Genomic DNA, 20,733 nt, shown 5'->3' with positions numbered 1-20,733 from the left:
TTGAGACTTCCAAGAAAAATTGTGCAATTTGCATTACATTGCGTCGCTCGATTGACCACTACAAACTCGTTGGCTTTACGGCCTCGCAATGTAATGCAACTTGCATGATTTTTCTCGCAAGTCTACATAAACTTGGCTTTAGAGATTTAATTTCAATCTATTTATTACATGTAAAGATACTGGCTTTGCAACGTTAGTGAACATATCGCTACACACAAATTTACACACATCTTTATTATTTATTTATAAGTCATGTTCATTACACTAGGTGTCATATTAAATAGTAGGTACACGACACCCTAATAAGGTGTAGCTTGTGAATGTGTAGGTACATTTACAATGTTGCTTAATTCCGTGGCAATGAAAGTGAATAGCAGAGTTAAACTCGTTCATAAAACCAATTTTACTCGCGACTTAAAATTCTCAGATAAAATAGTTTTATGCAACCATGTTTTATGCCAATAATTCAAGACTTTTGCAAATTACAGACATTACACCAGCCGGGACTCATCACGCTTAATGCAACAAGTAATAATTACTTCAACGGGCCATATTTTACTGCAATTTGTTGCCTGCAACTACGGCCGTCCTTCTCTGACACCGTACGCAAGAGCAAGACGCAAATAATAACCTAAGCCTACCTATGTTTCTGTCGATTAAAATTGGGAAAAAACGCGAGTGTAAAAATAAGATTCAGTAAAATAGCATATTGGAAAAAAAGCATTTGGGAAAAAACCGAATGGAAATTTTGCTATGAGGAAATATATATTCTGGTAATCATTTGTATTGGAAAGTATGAGACAAACACGGTACGTTTCGAAACCCCGTCGCGTCAGTCGCGTGCCGTGCACGGAGCGTCAGTAACCTAACCCCGTCGCGTGCCGTGCACGGAGCGTCAGTAACCTAACCAACAAAAAGTTAGAAAATCCCCGACTTTTCACTTCAAAGTTCAATATCTCAAAAACGGCTACCGATTTTAATGAAACATGTCTAACAACCAACGCTAAAAAACTTGATTTTAAATAAAACAACCGCATTTAAATCGGTCCACGGACAGACAGACAAACAGACACACATAGCAGTCAAACTTATAACACCCCTCTTTTTGCGTCGGGGGTAAAAATGGTACCGATACACTTCATAATAAGGGTATGACACGCCGTTGACATCCATGTCGCGTTACATTCCGTGCCTGATACGTTTCTATTATAATCGTTTGATACGGTGTTGTGGGTAGATACCCTTATAATATTAGAGTAGGATTGGAGCTGCCGAGCGACGCCGCGCGCGCCGCTAGTTGCTAACGAACTCGTCACTCTAAATTCATACGCAAACTGCAGCGACTTATTAAACCAAATAATCCTCTACAGCGTAATGAGCAATCTCGTAGCGGCTCTACGGCGTAGCGGGTCTACGGTGTAGCGGGTCTACGACAGTCGCGGGCGGGAGCGCGCCGCGAGCGCACGTGTCATGCGCGAGTGACGGGAGCGGAAGCGGGAGCGGGAGCGTGCTGTGTTTAGTGTAAATGTGCAGGATGAAGCGGATTTGCCTGCTGTTTCGTCTGCTGTTCCTGTTGGACGGTGAGTTTTAGTTCTTATTAAAAACACGTTCTAAAGTTTAGCTTAGAGATGATTTGCATTTGAAGTTTTATGTAAAAGTGTAATTTAACAGTGTCCCACTATTGGGCCATTGTCCTTTATAACTCTCCGCCTGGCCCAATGACAGGCCAAAGAAACGAAAAAAAAAACACACAAGTTATTAAAGTAATATAAAAGTACTCTTATATATAACAGCATACGAAGCAGCTTTTTTTACCTTTCCTTGTAGAGTAATGCGAGAAAGTTACGCAAGCAGAATAATTACTGTGTTCAGTATTTATAGCATCCCAGTGCCGTGTTTAGGTCTTGGGATAACTTACGTAACCTTGGACGAATTAATTTACGTCTTTAATTGTCACGCGAAGCCAGAGCCACACCAACATATTATGTTTAAAGTAAAGGAAAAGTTCTGCCCACAATTTGCTACAGAATTTTTGCATATTTTTGAAAACTTCTTCAATAACTTTTTTTCTTGTCAATTAGTCAAAATAACTTGAACAAGAATACCGATGTTTGACGCTTGTTTTCAACGCTTCCGAACTTTCTTTAAGACGGGTGATAATTTGTTGTTTACTTTTAGAACACACAAACTATACATGTAATATGCGTAAAAAACTTAAGTAAATCCCTTTCATGAAATAGTGTAATGAGCAGATATAGAATTTGTATATTACGGTCTTTAACTTTAGCGGACTGCTATTGGTAAACGAGCAGGTGGGTTACACGATGGAAAGTATTCACTACCGCCCATGGACAACCGGTATGTAGTACTTTCAGACCAGACCAGACTCCATGAGCTGGCAACGTTGCATTTTTGTTAGTTTTTCTCGATTATTCCATAAAAATTGAAGAAAAATTAAAAATGTGGTCTGATGTACCTGTTCTTAATATATAAGTTTATGTGTCTACTCCAATAATTATGCGTGATAGACTTTTATTTTCTTTAAAAACCGTTAATAAACATTTGTTCGTTAAATAAACAAATTAATTCTTAATTATAAGCCCGACGGAGTACATTACACTATAATTAACCACTATCGTTAACAGAGGTCAAGAGCGAGTGGGACTTACATGAAAAGGCTCTCGTACAGTCACTTGCATTAATTTCGGCCACAACGGAGCGTGCAGAAATATCTGGGACGTCCCACCGATCTTGGAAATAAAGCCATACTATTAGGTATTTATGCACGCTTGGCGCTGGTGACTGTACAGTCGAACAAATTGAATCACTATGATTTGCTGGACAAAAGTATGAGATGTCAACATGACATTAGTAGCACAAAGGTTCCACCCTGGGTCATGATTCAATTTGTAAGACTGTACAACGGGTACAAAAAAACATTGCTTCATTACTCTATACAATAATACCACCCCACCGCAGTTCAGTGCAGTGACAGCGCACGGAATGTGCTCTACCTGTGCCTGCTGCTAAAGCAGCCGGCGGTGAACCGGCTGGTAGGGGAATATAGCGGCTGTTACGCGCAAGTTTTAAATATGTGAAATATAAAGTAATATTATGTAACTTGTGACAAAAGATTATGCTTATTTCATTCATAAGTGACGTAGTAGATAATGTAAAGAACACCGTGGTAGACTAGTTTGACCTTATGCCTCTCAGCGGGTCGTGATTTCGAACCCGGGCTCGCACCTCTAAATTTTTGGTATTTATGCGCGTAATGACATTTGTAAATTTACCATGAACGTTTCGGTTCCCATTTAGAAAAATAAATAATGTTAATCTCACTAATATTGTTACAAAAATTGCCTAGAAGTAACAAAAATCAACTACGTTCAGCGAACATTCAATCTAGACATGAGTATTAGTAGTACCCTAAACAGGAGAGTGTATGGGTTCTCGCACCTTTTAAGTACGTAACCCTAAAAGAACTTCATGCAGTAATTAACTTCGCTCTATCTAATTAAAATAGAGACAACGTTTATTCAGAGAACAGCGCAGTTGGAGCCCGAAACATGTCTCGGAATTAGTGGAACTACACCTGACGTTGAGAACACTTTTAGTTATAAAAGTTCATTATTTCAAGTAATTGGATAATCGTTTGGTTAAAAAATACCATTATAATTAGTCCGCTTGTTATATTAACAAGAAATATAAGGCACGTATTTTTTGCTGTCGAACATCAAGCGAAAAATGGCAATGATAAAGTCTGCCAAGTTTTGGGAGTGGGGACCCATGACGTTACGTCTATTATTTTAAACTATAACAGGCAATATCTTCTTGATTTTTTATTTATTCACATAATATCGTGGTTTTTATTTCCCAGAACTTCGTACCGTTAGATTTAGAGATTACAATTTTGTGATTTCACATGGATTTCTTGGGAATATCTGGATAAAAAGTAGCCTTCATTTTATTCCAGACATCTAGCTCATAATTATTCACAAAATTTTAAATCCACTAGCCGTTTTAGCGTGGAGAGAAAAATACTCAGACATACACGCACCTACTCGCAAACTCTCACATTTATAACTTCTATTTTTATAAACCTAAAACGGGCTATCTTTCGAAGTATTAATCATCATTTTACGCCAATTAAGAGCACTAATTAAAATAAACAAAGCTTATTTCGACGAAAAAAGGCCCAAATAAATCATTGAGAATTGTTATTATCTACTGCCTATGGTAGTATCCCGTGACCTGTGTTATGTTACCAGGCAGCGCCAGGCTATCTTTACTCTTTAGGCATCAGTTATTTTTGTCGTCAAAGTACCTAATCATCATCATCATCATCTCAGCCTATATATGTCCCACTGCTGGGCACAGGCCTCCTCTTAGAACAAGAGGGCTTGGGCCATAGTTCCAAACCTGCGAAGCAATTCAATGGCGCGTGTGAAGTTCCCAAAGTACCTAATATTATGTTATATTATAAACGAGATAATTTGTATGTATACACGTGCGTGTGTTCGATACTTCCGTGCAAAACTGGCTGGATTTATTTTAAGAGGAAAAAAAAAGTCGTAATATAAACTGAACTTGAAATTATGTTTATAAGGGCAGTTCTAAGTTAATTAGTAATTACTACCTACCCTTAAAGTTTATGGTCATAACAAAAATACAAGCTGCTTATACATAATACTATCACTCAAAGGTTGACTGGCAGAGATCCCTTCAGAGATAAGTACGCCTGTGTACTTAGCACTTTTTATATGTGCAACCCTTTCGTATTTCCTTTTGTTTTTTCTTATCGAGCAGCTGGCAAGCGAGCAGGTGGGTCACCTGGTGTTAAGTGTTCATGGACCAATACAAACGTTTAATTTACCTCCCTTGCTCCACTCAGCTATTTCCACCAGAGCGGGCTGAGCAAGGATAGGTAAATGGAGCGATCCTATTGGTGAATGAAAAGCACATTCCTCGCAACATATCCTCGCACATCTCAGGTGGAAACGCGGCCTAATAGGTACACTTCATACAACACAAAACGCTACAGTTACCGACCAGTTTTAAAGCATTGTAAGTTCGTACAGAGCGCGTCACGGCTCCCTGAGTCTGGGGACAAGTCGGCACGCGCCGCAGAAGTTGGGGCCCACTGATTTATGCCAAACACTTGAGCTAATAGATCTAGAATGATTGCCCCTCGAGGTGAGACGCCGCTGCTAAGCGACTTAGTGCCGTCCCGGGCGCTTATGTTAACACTTTAACTGTCCCTCGCTTTTGCCACTGTCATGGATCGATACGTCCGTGCATTACAGGTAATGCACAAATGTACAGAGTTATCCGTTTATGACGTCACATAGACGTGGCAGAGCTAGTTTGACGGTGCATTACGTGAATTGCACGGACAGTTTAAGTGTTAACACTGGTTAAAAGTTCATACAACATAAATGTAACGCGACACGGACTGAAAAATGTCAACGGCGTGTCATACCCATAAGTGCGTATCAAAGTCAAAGTCAAAGTATCTTTATTTGTAAACATAAGTGTTACAATATACACAAGGTGTTAGCGTAATTATCGGCACCGTTTTTGACGCTCCGTGCATGGTACGCGACGGTGACGGTTAGTTACGGAACGTGCTAGTGGGCATAGTCTAATGCAAACAATATATTTTTGCCTGACAGTTCCTATTCCAGTCATGGTATGATGCATTGTAGTGGGTAGAGACCTTTAGGGTATTCCTAACCCATGTATAAAGCCCTCCAAATAAAGCCTTATACCAAACGCCACAGCATTAATGGAGAAATCACTGATTTACTATTTAATACTTCGAAACAGCCTGTATGTGGATACATAATAAAATAAAATTATAATAATATACAAAATTGAAGAAAAAAAACAGAAAATTCTAAAAATAACACTGTGGGTTTTATTGCATAAAAACATGCACCATCTAATCCAGCGTTGACTATGTACAGTCAAATGCAAAAATAAGTAAGTATATAATATGCGAACCACTCAAAAATAATATGTTACTACGGCCTTATTGCGTCGGAATAAGAGTCTGTGGTACTTATTTTTAAAACTTTGAATAAGTTCATATTTGTACACTTGACTGTACCTGGCGTTTGCTATCCTACCTACGCTACGGTAACTTTTCCAGAAGATAACTTAAATTCACACGTAGGTAATTACAACGAAGTGGTCTCATGGATGTTAATTTTGTCGTTTTGAGTTGCGAAATTCTAAGCGTACCTACATACATAAAAGTTCAATATGTGACATAACATAATCCCGTAGCGACGCACGCTCGCCGCGCCTCGCAGCTGACTCCTTCCTCAAAGCGTCTCGTACGAGCGATTTACAAAGGTTCCATTCGCGCTTAATAATTCCCGGCTGGGACTCTATTAAAGAGATGGGCGCAGGAAAAGGCTCCATTTCCCTTCAAATTTCATGAAAGAGGCAGTTTGAATGGAAACTGACAGGTTCTGTGTATCACTAAGCTAATAAGCGTGGGTTCACAAAAATCTGGTTTCTTTACGCTTTAATCTATATAAGTTATTGAAAGAAAGAAAGAAAGAAAATACCCTGTGTACTGAGTGGTGAAGCGCACCAGGGCGGAGCTTTTTCGTAATCATTTTAACTGGTTTTTTTTGGCAAATGTACGGGAGGACAAGGATAGGTTCTTCAGCGTTTATAATTTTATGAATCACCTAGCTTGTAGAGATGTACGGAACCCTCGGTGTGCGAGTTCACGGTCTTGCAAAGCTCATTATCCTTAGTTAATTTAAGTCGTTTATATTTAGTTTCACAAAATGTTAACTATGTTTTTAAATTGAAATTTGTAAAAGATAGATCGAAAATACGACTAATTTAATGTACCCTATAATTCAATAAATTTTAAATCTATTAGAAAGATAAGACAAGACACCCATTACTTAAAATTTTATCAATATACGCCTTGTAGTTTTGGAGTAGGTATTTTGTTAGTTCAAATTCAATGCCACCTTGTATGCGATTGGATTACTTTACTTAAATCCCTTTAATAAGCTCCCCATATCTCAGTCAACATTCAATTAAATACACATCCAATAAATCACCGACACTCCCGAAAACAAACGAGAATTCGGGAAAAAAGCCGGCCAAAACAAGGCCCAGGCTTGCGCCGAAAGCCCACGCGCCTATAAATCGCCGGCCGAATGCAATGCCGACAGGTTTTAGCAGAGAAATGTGGCAGACCAAGGAAATGTATCCAACACAACGTGAATGGAATGGCTGGCTGGTGATAACCTGGGCTTATGATAGGCAGATGTACCGGGTGGAGCATTTAACAGAAACAAATAATTAATAAAATATCATTGGACAATTGACACCAATTGAACTAGCCCCAAACTAAGTAAAGTTTGTCTATGGATACTAGGCAATGGATAAACATACTTATATGTATAGCGAAAACATATTATAATATTCGTATTATTCATAGAAATATCTGCTCCGGCTGGGGATCGAATCCTTGACCTCAAGATTCATAGTCAGGTTCTGTAACCACTGAGCCATCCGGTTGTTTAAAAAATTATCCCACTAATATTATAATTGCGAAAGTTTGTAGGTAAGTCTGCTTGTTTGTTTGTTACCCGACTGCCCGAAGCGTATGTATGTATGTATGGATGTATGTAAGTATGTATGTGGGTATGTATGTCCATTATTTGGTCCTCGCTGCAGCCTAAACGGCTGGTCGGATTGTAACATATGAGGTATCATTGGATTCGTCATAACTGTCGGAGTGGCATAGGGTATATAATATTTCAAATATGGCGAAGGAATAAAAAAAATTGTGTATAATGTAACAATATGGGAATTAAATTAAAGCTAATAATTAGCCCATTCTAAATATATATGGGTTATAATACTTTTAATCGACTGTTTTCACAGAAATATCAAAAAAGTATAAAATAAAAAACATTAAATTTAAAAAAAAAAAAATACCCGACTGCCTTAAAAACTAACGGGAAGAAAATAAGTCTAGTGGTCTAGAACTCTGTCAAGAAGCTCATTTAAGGTTCAACAGTCGGGACCCATTCAAATCGTAACCAGCTCAAAAAATCTTGGTAATGGGTCCCGACTGTTGAACCTTAAATGAGCTTCTTGACAGAGTTCTAGACCACTAGACTTTTTTTCTTCCCGTTAGTTTTAAAGGCAGTCGGGTTTTTTGATTTTTTTAATTTAATGTTTTTTATTACCTTTATAATTCCCGTGGTATAGCGATAAACGAATTCATCACGTTCTGTTTGAAGTTTTTTAAGACAGTGTTTTATTTTAATTTACCGAGTGGACAAAGCCTTGATGCTGGCATACCTTAGTTCTGTTGTTAACGTCTTAACCCTCTCGCAGCCCATAGCGGCAAGCGCAGAGAATTCACAACAATAACTCGTAGCCCCCAAGGCCGATCCATCCCGCTCCACTAACTCTCATATTAATTGCAAATGATAACCGGCGGGATTAACTCGTCGCGCTTAATAGCTAATTGTTCTAGCTTTACGCAACACATTATACAGCGGAATATTGACTACTAGTTGTTATTTACAGGTTTGCTCGGGAATAATTAGGTTCGGCAGGTAAAATGATGCAATGTTACGCGATTTAATTGAACCGGATTCTATCGTCTAAACTAATTTTTTTTTTAGAATCGGAATTATTATTTATTAGGAAAATATTAAGAAAATACAAAATATCCATAGGACTAAAACTACTATTAAATTAAAATAACTAAAACTAAAACTTTAATTAAAAAAGAGAGGTGGGCTAAACTAATTTGTTTTTTTTTCCGGGGGGAAATTTGCTACCCGGTGTCCCATCTTTACTGGGAGGCGATGTAGTTACACGGGGCTTTTTTCAATTAAACGCCCGGGGGATGCACGTACACACACCGTCGCACAAACAGACACACACACTGGCATATAAACTAAATTTCCGGAATTTACAAAAAATACCAAAAATTACATCATGGTCTTCATTTAATTTGTAAGAAATCGTGTCAAATTTCATGCGTTTCTAAACCAAACGGTGGAGATTTTGGAATTGTCTCAGACTCATGAGAATCACGGAATGAAAAAGTAGCCTATCTGTTTTTCCAGTGCTCCATCTATCTACATACAAAATTTCATCAAAATCCCTTCATTTTAACGTAAAGTATTAACAAATACGCACGCGCAGACACATACTCACAAACATTCAGATTTACATTATTAACAGGATTTGTATAATAATACAGTGGAATATTAACCGCATATTATCTTGCTGGCACGCGCGGGTGCCGGCTGTAGCGCCTGTCGCTTTAACTAATTTATGTGTTTAAATAGATTCAATGAAAGCGAAGCTGTTACGCGGCGAAATAGTGGTGATTACGTATTGTTTCAACACGGCCGCGACCGGTGGTCATGGTCATGGTCACGGCGGCCACAATTAGCTCCGTGTAAAATTATAGTGGTCCGACCTATGGCTTTTCAATGGGTCCATATTGAAAGTAGGAATATATCGTTTGTCATAACTCTTATTTTTTCTGAATCCAATTAATTGTACAGAATTGTTATAAAACAAACCCGACCTAACCTAAAGTTTTCTATAGGATGACATTTAAAAAATTCAGTAAGTTTTGGTTTCAGTGGGAAAATAATTATGATATATAATTATTCTGACAAACATTACAGAATGACTTGAATGTAATATGCGAACTTGTGGCGCACCGCTTCTTAATCAGAGGTGTATTGAGTTTAAATCTGGACTTGCAGTTCGTGTAAATATTTTGGAATTAATGTTTTGATTTCAAAGGATCAAGTTACTTATTTTCTGAACTTGAATGAACAACCTATTAACTTAGTACAGAGTAAAATATAGATAATTGTATTAAAAGAAAGAAAGAAAGAAAGAAAGAAAATACATTTATTTAACGCCATAAAAAAACAAACATAGGAACAAACATAGAACAAATAAACAGGCGTATTGTATTGTTTATTTCACTAAAGTTAATTTGAATATTATTATATAAAGTTTCTCAGTAAGACTCAGTCTTCCCGGTGCCATACAAATAAGAGAGCCCAAAGATCCGAGACTTAGAATGTAATCAACAATTCGGGAACAATCAACTCACGATTATAAACGTAATTCGACCCTTAACCAATTTGGGGGTTAACTTTGGAAAGCAATTATCTTGTTAAAAGTTGTGAAGTATTTGTATGGTGAACAAACAGAATGAATGCGGGCGCTGGCTGAGGCCGACTGGGCCAATCAGCAGTCTTACGTATACTAAGCTTGTGAGCGAGCGAATACATGCGATTGGCCTGAGAAATGTGTTGCGAGAAATGTGTTTTTCATGAACCAATAGAAACTTTTCATTCACCTATCTTCGCACAGCACCGCTCTGGTGGAAATGAAGCGTTTCTATCAGTTCATGAAAAACACATCGTCGCACATCTCGGTTGACACGGAGCCTAAAACTCAAACTCTTTATTGCATTAAATGTTGTGACGAAGATCTTAAAACTCGGTCTATTCATCAAACAACCTACCACGAAACTTGATTATAGTTTATAAAGTTAAGAGTATTTAATGTTTTGAGGAGTGCCTGAGAGTAGTGCGTGGAACTCCGCCTTAAAAGATTAACTCAAGTTTTTCCGAGAAAGTTTCGAGTCGGTGGCTTTAATAGTTCCGGAGATAATCCGCGCTAAGTGGACACAGGCACACACATGTGGACACTCAGACGCCTTTTATGACTGCCAATAAAGAAGTTTCAATGATATGTCTTCAATTTATGAGGGAGGTTTCATTTTATTCGTGTTAAACTTCAACTTCGATTGTATTGGGTGTCTGGACTTTATAATTCACTGAAAAGGATCAAATAGCGGGAACAGCTGTTGAAGACCAGAATTATTGGTTTCTGAGAGAGTGCAGTAAGTTGGATGTTTAGGACTGTAATTAACTGTACTATGTTATGTACTAAAATATGACAAATCTAATGGTACTTCAATATAAAATCCTATGCAGCTGATAAGGCTGCAGAGGGGACCACATAAAAATACATATAAGTACAAGCTTACATAAATACATTCGAAAAACATAATTCTCCTTTGGACAGTCGAGTATTAAGCTAAGTTGTCCGTCAAAAATACGGTGAATTAAATAAATATAACAATTTTTTTACGACTGCGGCGTCGAAATTATTCATTCTATTTAGATGTGATAATGAGGAGCCAATTGACGTCATGGTAGTAAAAAAATTACGATTATGACGTAGATTACATTTCATACTATTTTTACATTCATATAACCGATTTATAAAAAAAATGCCAATGTTGTTTGTTTATCATATCGTCAACATAGCTACAGCAAGCCACTTGTACCTTTCTTGAAGGAAAAGAGTTTCTGACTAAATCCCAGCTACCGTAAGCACCACAACCCTATTCAAATAATCCAAACACTATGCAGTTAATAAATCAACAGAAACAAGAGCCTGTTACATGGAAATATAAAAACAGGCACGTTTATCTGGGACAAAATGATTCGCTCGCAAAACGTGAAAAACTCGTTATTATTACACGCGTGCGACGCGTCCCGTGGGGCCGCGATGCCGCGACACTGCGACATCGCGACACCGGGTGAAGTCGCTGCGACTTTGGCGATACTCTATTCTGCTCTATCTTTTTTTCGAACGTCGACTGCGTTCAAATTTTCACCGTATTAAAACATCCCATGTATTTAAAATTGTCTATTGTATTAAAACGTCTACTGCATCCAAATGTATGAATGTATTGCATGTTAAATAAGATCTTCATGTATAAACATACAATTTTTGGTAAATAAATAAATAAATAAATGCCAACTGTATCAAAACGTCTACTTCATAATTAAAATTTTATTAGCATAGTACTCATACTCAGATGCTACACGAGCTGTCAATAATTTAACACAATACTTTGTTACAATGTAATAACTTGGAAACCAAAATTTTACTAATCAGTGTTACTATAACTTAAAATAATTTAATGATTAGAAATAATACACAGTGCATAATAAAAAAAAAGACTGTAGAGATTTTTCTTCTGTGCTGAAATGAAACAATTCTAGTTCCAAAAAGAAATCCTACGCATTGAATTCTCAAACGTCCTAGAAATACAATCTGAAAGCTGATAAGACAGAGTGTGAGCCCTGTTTTAGATGCCAAGTCCGAAGACAATGCAGTAAATAGTTTTGTTCTCCCAGCGTAAACCTACTGCATCCAAATGTCCACTGTGTCAAAACGTCCGCTGCATCCAAATGCCCACTGTTTCAAAACGTCCGTTGCATCCAAATATTCACTGTGTAAAAACTTTCACTGTGTCTAAATTTCCACTGTATCAAAACGTCTTATGTACATATTGGAATGTCCAACCAATGTTTATAAGACTTTTCAAGCAAATTTTTTTGTAACTTAATCGTATCGATTCTTTCAAATGACAGATAACCGTAGGAGGAGAAGTCCTCAAGCGGCGACCATGAGCTGAAAGACGTAACGCTGGCAGGTCTTCCACTAAGAGACTGACGACAGCGCGAGGGTTGCGGGCAACCGATGGTCGCAAGTGGCGAGTTGTTATGAATGTGCGCTCTAAGGGCCTTTGTTCAACAGTGTTCGCCTTCCAGCTTGATGATTGATGACGATATTTCTTTAATTGATTGTTCTCGTAACTCTCAAGGCCGTTAAGAGTGAGATGTGCGCTAGCCGACTATAAAGTCGCCGTGTGCGGGAGCTCTAGCGCGTCCCCGATCCGCGGCTGCCGCGGTGCGCGTCTGTCTTCCACAACAATATACCTACGTGTTCCTCGATGCCTGCCGTGTATTATACTAACATTATGTTCACAATTCGCGGTTGGGTTGGATTCCAGTCGGCACGTTCGATTTCTTGTGGAGCTCCTAATTAGGTTATTTAAAATGTGGAAAAAACGAAACAAGGTCACCTGATACACTCTGATTTGTATGAGTATAAATAAATAATCCATACTTACTTATTTAATATTATAAATGCAAAAGTGTGTGTGTTTGTATGTATGTTTATCCGTCTTTCACGTCGAAACGGAGCGGCGGATTGACGTGATTTTTGGCATAGTGATAGTATATGGGCCAGAAAGTGACATATGCTACTTTTTATCCCGAAAAAATTCTAAGCGGGCGAAGCCGCGGGCAAAAGCTAGTAAGTAAATAAATATTATGGAACACTTCACACCAATTGACCTAGTCCCAAACTGCAAAGCTTGTACTGTGGGTACTAGGCAACGGATAAACACACTTATGTAGATAAATACATACTTAAATACATATTAAACATCCAAGACCAAGAACAAAAATTCGTATTATTCATACAAATATCTGCCCCGGCCGGGAATTGAAACCGGGACCTCAAGCTTCGTAGCTGCGTAGCTTCGTGAGCCTGCTCTCTAACCACTTGGCTATCCGGTCGTCAAAAAAAAGCATTAACTTAAAAAATCGACAGTTCAATGTCAGTCGCATGTCCAAACATCAAAGGCTTGTTTTACATAATTATACAAGGCAACGTGAAAGTATCGGTTCCCGTACACGATGCCATCCCTCGTAGTATTAATCTTACTAATAATATGAAGTTTCTTTTTACTTTAGTATTTTCTTTATTTTAAGAAATATTAGACAAATTCTTTACAAAAATAACAAACGCAAAAAAGTCTCATGTTGTGTTCCTTTTGTTTTAGTTTTCATTGTTGTTACTAATTTCTATAGGTGACTAGGAGATCGTCTACATACCGTGTCGTAGTCCACATTAACATTGTCAGAACATCAAAAAGCTGATGGAGCCATTTCCTAAAGAACAGAATTGAAGTCAATTTGACCATAAATCGTATTGTTTTTCACGTCTGATTTTTCATGAAGTCTACGAATGTTTTCGTATGCTTGAGAGCTCGAGATATCTAAGTAGTTGCTTATACTCATAGTGACGAGCAGGTTCTAATATCATCTAATATGCGGCCACTTTAACGAAACGCTCAAGCTGCTCATATCCGCAGAGTAGCGCGTCCACTTTATGAGCTCGTGCGCCGAAAAGATATGCATTTCATTATGCTCCGCTGCAATATGCTTGTACATATGCTTGTATATCTTTGTGGTCTGTTCATAAAAATAAAAAATGTGCTGTTGTTATGTTTTGAGAATAATTTAGAAATTTGAAAGAAGCCGTTTACGTTTACAGTCCGTCCGCAATTTAGATTAGATAGGTGTTATTGTTAAGTACCTACTAGAAAACTGCCTGTATTTCTGGACAGATAAAACGTAGGGTTCTTCAAGGCTAGAGCAAATAGGCTGTTACTGAACCCATAGGATGTACATTTGGCCTCATCTGTCAGGTACTTTTCATCATTGAAACAGGGGTCAATCTCGGGTTGGATTTGAGTAAAAAGTATCAAAAGTCCTCTTAAGCTTGAACGCGTAATAAATAAACTGAAATTAGTATTTACAATATTGGTTAGAATTATTCTTGTATTATGACGGAACCCTACACTGTGCATGGCCCGACGCGCACATGGCCAGTTTTTACCCAACTGCCCGAAGGAGGGTTATGTTTTTCGAGCGTATATATGTATGTATGTATGTGGGTATGTATGTCCATTTCTTTGGTCCTCGCTGCAGCCTAAACGGCTGGACGGATTGTAACATATGATGTATAATTGGATTCGCAATAACTGTCGGAGTGACATAGGGTATATAATATTTCAATATGGCGTCTGCGAATAAAAATATGGCGAAGGAATAAAAAATATATTTTGTATTGTAATAATATGGGAATCAAATGAAAGCTAATAATTAGCCCATTCTAAATATTTATGGGTTAAAATACTTTTAATGTACTATTTTCACAGAAATATCAAAAAAATATAAAATAAAAAACATTAAATTAAAAAAATCAAAAAACCCGACTGCCTTAAAAACTAAAAGGAAGAAAATAAGTCTAGTGGTCTAGAACTCTGTCAAGAAGCTCATTTAAGGTTCAACAGTCGGGAACAGCTCAAAAAATCTTGGTAATGGATCCCGACTGTTGAACCTTAAATGAGCTTCTTGACATAGTTCTAGACCACTAGACTAATTTTCTTCCTTTTAGTTATTAAGGCAGTCGAGTTTTTTGAATTTTTGAATTTAATGTTTTTTATTGTACAAAGTGATGGGCTTTACGCAGTGCGAAGGTGCGAGGAGCCCCGCCGCGGGCTCGCGGGCGTTTGAAGCTCATTTAGAGACCCTTTCATTTTACATTGTTCTCGACTTTTGTCAGCTACTTTACAGTCTCTATTGCTTGTGAGTTTGTCTGGATTTTTGGCGCCTAGTAAGGTTTCGTAGAAGGTGTTCGAGTAAAACTCACTTGTAAGATCTCAAGACTAAAGAACAGTATTCAAAATATATATTCACTTCACACAATATATTTAGTTTCAAATGGATTGTCACTGGTATAAAGCAATGTGTGCTTATAAAAAAGAATTAAATTCAGAAAACAGGTTCCATGTTTTTAGTATCTATTCACTAACAATTAATATGTAGCAGAGTTTAATCTTTCCTCATCAAAGCGGAATATTACGTTCACGAAAACAATTTTGCATCGCAAAAAATGCACTAAATAACTGCAATAATATTGCAATCGTTTTGCAAACGGAAATACAATAAGTAGCCCAAACAAAACTCTGAGGTGCAGCAGTATAGGGAATCAAAGGGCTTTGTGAGAGACAAACTGAAGCGAACTGTCGGTGTCGCGCTCTTTACAACTACCGAAGTAGGTTTATGACGACTTCCGACCAAAGTGGCAACACTATTGGAAATCCAAACTTCGATCAATAAAAGTAACTTCCAACAATACGAGTACATAAAACTACACAAAACTCAGCGAACACAACAGGATTCTATTTTCGTATGAAACTGTACACTCGGCAAATATTTTGCCGGCATTAAATACGGTCTTTCTCATACGGTTGTTTTTCGATGGGACATATTTTTCTAATACGAGCACGAGATATCGAATCTATATTGAATCTATGATTGTTTGTCGTAAATCAGAGCATCTCCGTTCCCATGATTTGCGCTTGTCGATTTGTCAATATTAGTACACCCAGAATAGATATAAATGTATGTCAGTATATGTATACGTACGCATGCCTCGTTACTTTTATAAGAAGTTTAGTACCTAATATCTTAAGCCCTTATCTTACCTTGACCTTTTTATAACAGACAAAGAGCGTCAACCGAGCTAAGTATTCCTAGTTTTGTGATAGGAATTATTACGACACAGTTGAAAAATTTTATTGAATTGAAAATTTGTACTATACGTACATTCAGCAGTTATTCATAATATTGGTTTGAGCGTGCTGTAAAAGATAACAGACGAACATTCACTGGACAGACACTTACTAACCAGCCGCAGTGACTCGAATTGGATCTTAGCCTCCATCACCAGACTACACCATGCTTTACTTGCAATCTTGGGCCAGCTCTTGTCAACCTTTTACTAAAAAGGTCTCTCTGGACCTCGTCCCTCCAGCGGTACCTGGGACGACCAACCAGTCTACGTCCAGTCGGTTGTCCCAAACACGCTCTCTTCACGGTGCCATCCTCTCCCAGCCTTGCCACGGGTCCAAGTCTGGACGCTTTGGTCTCTCCAATAACATTGGAGTCAGACACTAAGTCTTCAATATCCCTACTTTTACTGGACAAGCATACGAAAGTATTTTTGTTTATAATAAAAAAAGATCCTCAGTTTTATGAAAATTCATAATCTTATAAAATAAATAATAACGAAGACGAAATCAACCGCCCCCCCTTTATCTACTTCCCAGTTCCATAGTTTAATTCACTAAGTGTATTGACTTTCAAATCTAGAGCCATTACTCGTCTCGCACCATAACCGTACTTAACATAATTTAGCAAGTCATAAAGTACATTACGGGCTGAAGCATCGCCGTTCGATTCCACGGCCATTCCGCCGGATATATCAACGGAGGCCACTCTCATACGTCATGGAACTTATCACTTAACTCATTCGGTGAGAGTGCCTCCAACATCTCAAAAACGAACGACCTATTTGTGCGAGCACATAATATCACTATTTCAAACCTTTCTGGGGCAACTCTTGTAAACAAATTCAATGAAATAGCTACGTTACTTTGTTTTTACACAATTGAATGTAATCGACGCCGTTGTTTAAAAACCGCTGACGCACCGTAAGTAAACGTAACGAGTGACAAATGTATATCTTTTTGTCGCGTAATCGTGTCCAAAGCGGTACTTAAAATTTTACACTGATTTACGGTGCTTAAGCGTTTTTTGAGCAGGAGTGTGGATGGTACGCAACATGAGTATAACGCTGCATCTCAGCATATTCTGGACAGAAAAGTGACGCATGAAGCACGGCAGTGTATTATGACAAAAAACCGGCCAAGAGCATGTCGGACACGCCCAAAATAGGGTTCCGTAGCCATTACGAAAAAATTAAGTAATATTTTTCTAAGGATTTCTTATTTTATACGGAATCTTCCAAGTTTAGCTATATTTTATACCTTAGGCTGCTATTTACTCATAAACTACTAATAATTCTCAAGCAAACTTAGCCGTTATAGTTTTCCTTGAAAGTTTGATATACTTGCTACCATCCTGATTTTTTTTAAATTTTACCACTCACCGGTTTAGATTTTAGAGGGGGGGACGCTCGATTTTTATGAAAATTTGCACTTTAAAGTTGAATATTTCGCAAACAAATCACTGAATCGAAAAATCGTCTTAGCAACCCCCTAATGGTTTCAAAAGACCTATCCAACGATATCCCACACTATAGGGTTGGATGAGAAAAAAAAATTATTACGTCTATGGGAGGTACCCTAAAAAAAAATATTTTTGAATTTTTAATTATACAATTTTGTCGGCATAGTTTACTTATATATCCGTGCAAAATTACAGCTTTCTAGAATTGATAGTCCCTGAGCAAAGTCGCGGACAGACAGACAGACAGACAGACAGACATACATGGCGAAACTATTAGGGTTCCGATTTTGCCATTTTGGCTCCGGAACCCTAAAAAGTGACGCATGAGGTACGTCCTTGCACTTTTGGTACGTCAGTGTAATCTGAACAAAAACGTGACGTATGAGACACGACCTTTTTACGACGCGTCATCATATTTTAAGCATTGGTGTCACTGATCTTCTAAGCCGAATCAAGAAGTTTTAGTTTAAATAAGTTTTTGGTAAAAAAATCACTTTTAATACAAGCTTTTTTTGCTGACTGTACTTTTTGTTGACTGTAAGTACTTGTATTGTCACCCAAACTACATTTGCATACCAAATTTTAAGTAGATGCCATTAACCGTTGAGGAGTTCCGTCCTGTGAAGACGATCCTGGCCGGAGTACCAGGACGTCACTACCAGATTATGTCAAGGGCAGACCTCTTGAGGGGAGGTTTGACCTTAAAGGAGGCCTAGTAAGTTATTCTTTGAGTAAAACAATAAGACTTTTTAACAATTTTTTAATTAAAAATTGAACACAAAAAATAACAGGCCTAATTTGACAAAATTAAAAGTAAAAGTATTACGAGAATCTCAGGTAGTGAGTTCAAGAGATTTTATTGAGAGGTGGTTCTGATTATTCGGTCTCACTGGCCTACACTTCCCTGGAGTCGGAGAGAAGAACCCGGAGCGAAGAGGCTGGCCACAGCAGGGGGGCCTGGTCCAGCTGAGTGGTCGTCGGTGCCGAGGTCAAAAGGGGCCTTAGGGCGGCAGGACGAGCAGCCTGGACAAGTGTTCCACGCAGGAGCGATCAGGGTCTTGGACGAGCCAGGAAGGATGTGCAGTACTCCGGAAGTTAAGGCCGTCAGGGCTTAGTGTCAGGTTAAAGGAGCCGCCTGAGCCGTGAGAATTGTAGCCGAACGGAGCTTTGAAAGTTGTACGAAGGTTGTAAGCCGTACAAAGGTTTGTAAGCCGTACAAAGTTGTAAGCCGTACGAAGGTGCCCTGTAAATTAGGTGGTGTCAGTTGTGGTCCAGTGCTAGATTGTTTGCCAGTCACTCCTCTGCAGCGATGCCCCAACTCTTAGGGTGAGCTGAATTGCAGTGAGTGGCAAGGACAATCATACGGAGTTACAGGCAGGCAAAGGAAAGTGATTCTAGTTTTATATAATTATTTTTAAAAAACAAAAGGTAAAAATAAATAGCCTAAGTGACCGTTAAAATTTGAAATACAACAGTTCACTAAATAACCGTTAGAGGATTACATTTGAAATTAAACGTTACTTAGCTGAGTTTGAATTTATTTTAACACCGGTAAGCATCCGTTGCATAAAAGTAATAAGCATTAACATAGTTCTGAGTTTATAACAACGGATGAGAGAAATTAACAAGTGTTAAAATATTAAGTATAAGAAATGTTTGAAATAAAAGATTCCCTGGCCAGGGGAAGCCTTCAGTTCAATTACACAAAGTTAAATTATAAAGAAAATAATTATAATAAAATACACAGAAAAACACAAGAGTTAAATATCGGAGAACTTACCAAGTCTGGGCGTATGGAGCTTTCGAGAGAGCTGTTTAGTGTAGTCTGAGCTGTTGAATGTGTGTTTTACAGCTGTGCTTCAGCTTTTAAGGGCGAGAATATTACAGTTAGAATTCCCCGGTCACAGCTGATCGACAGCACCCCCCTTGGCCGACAAAAACGGTCAAGGGTGAGTTGGTTATAGATATATTTAGTCGTACAAACTCGTGTAGTAAATGAGTGTAATAAAATGCCTACTTTTATAAAATAAATAAGTAAATAATAAATAAATATTAAATACATATTATTACGTAAATAAATGAGTCAAGAGAAAACTACGGTGGCGACCTCTAGAGTTCGTCCGCCATTCTGCTCAGAGATCCCTTATTGAGGAAAGCGCCATCTAGCTTACACTGAGCTAACTAAGATGTCAGCGATCGCCTATGTGCATTGTGACAGTACGCCCGTCCCTCCAAAAGAAATTTGAGCCTCATAGCAAATTTCGATAAAAAAAATACACTATGACATAACGCTTACATACGTCGTCTCTCATACTATGATCATACTTCTACTCTCATGGCGGGTCAAACAACAACAGAGGCTTGTTGACCCTTATGTCAAAGGAATAAAATGTGTTAATGGAAGGTGGACGTTGTATGCATTCATAAAAATATAATTATAGACATTAATTAAATCTGTGATTGAAATTACCATCCGTTCCAATCATTAGAGTTTTGAATTACAGAGGCTAAGGGCATATTTTACGTGTTACCAACCGCACGGGTTCCGTAATTCAAATTTTAAAATACTTTTTAACGAGTTGCAAGTTCTCGGGTAAAGGCTTAAGGACAGATCAATTAATATTATAATAATGAGTGGCGGACCGCGACAAATGATTATACTAGTTTAGCGTGTACCAAGTAATATGTACGCGCTATAGATTTAAAGAAATAATAGTGCAAAAGGGTGCAGGTCCGCGCGGAGGCGGCGCGCTAAAATGACTTGATTCTATAAATAGAACCGTGCGTCTAAGTGATAAGGGAGTGTGATAAGACAAAAATTAAATTAATACGCGTGCGCATTCGCCGGTGCTAAATGGAGACTGATGTGACGGCGCGCGACAGCTGATCGCCCGTCCAGATGCATTATGTAATTAGTACCTACATTGATAAGGAAGCAAGTAATGCATTATTT

The 20,733-nt window shown here is 38.1% G+C and overlaps 1 protein-coding gene across 1 annotated transcript in view; it reads left to right on the top strand.

Moving 5' to 3' along the window:
- Positions 1 to 1,448: 1,448 nt before the first annotated feature.
- The window catches only part of LOC141438777 (uncharacterized), a 324,060-nt gene continuing 304,775 nt past the window's right edge, over positions 1,449 to 20,733 (top strand). Inside the window, exon 1 of the mRNA XM_074102735.1 lies at positions 1,449 to 1,580. Coding sequence (XP_073958836.1) covers positions 1,526 to 1,580 — 55 coding nt within the window. The 5' untranslated portion in view covers positions 1,449 to 1,525. The remainder of the gene's footprint in view (positions 1,581 to 20,733) is intronic.

Source organism: Choristoneura fumiferana, chromosome 19 (assembly GCF_025370935.1).
Source record: "Choristoneura fumiferana chromosome 19, NRCan_CFum_1, whole genome shotgun sequence".
Lineage (NCBI taxonomy): Eukaryota > Metazoa > Arthropoda > Insecta > Lepidoptera > Tortricidae > Choristoneura > Choristoneura fumiferana.
Note: the sequence above shows the minus strand (reverse complement) of the source record. Positions and strands in the feature narration are given on the sequence as shown.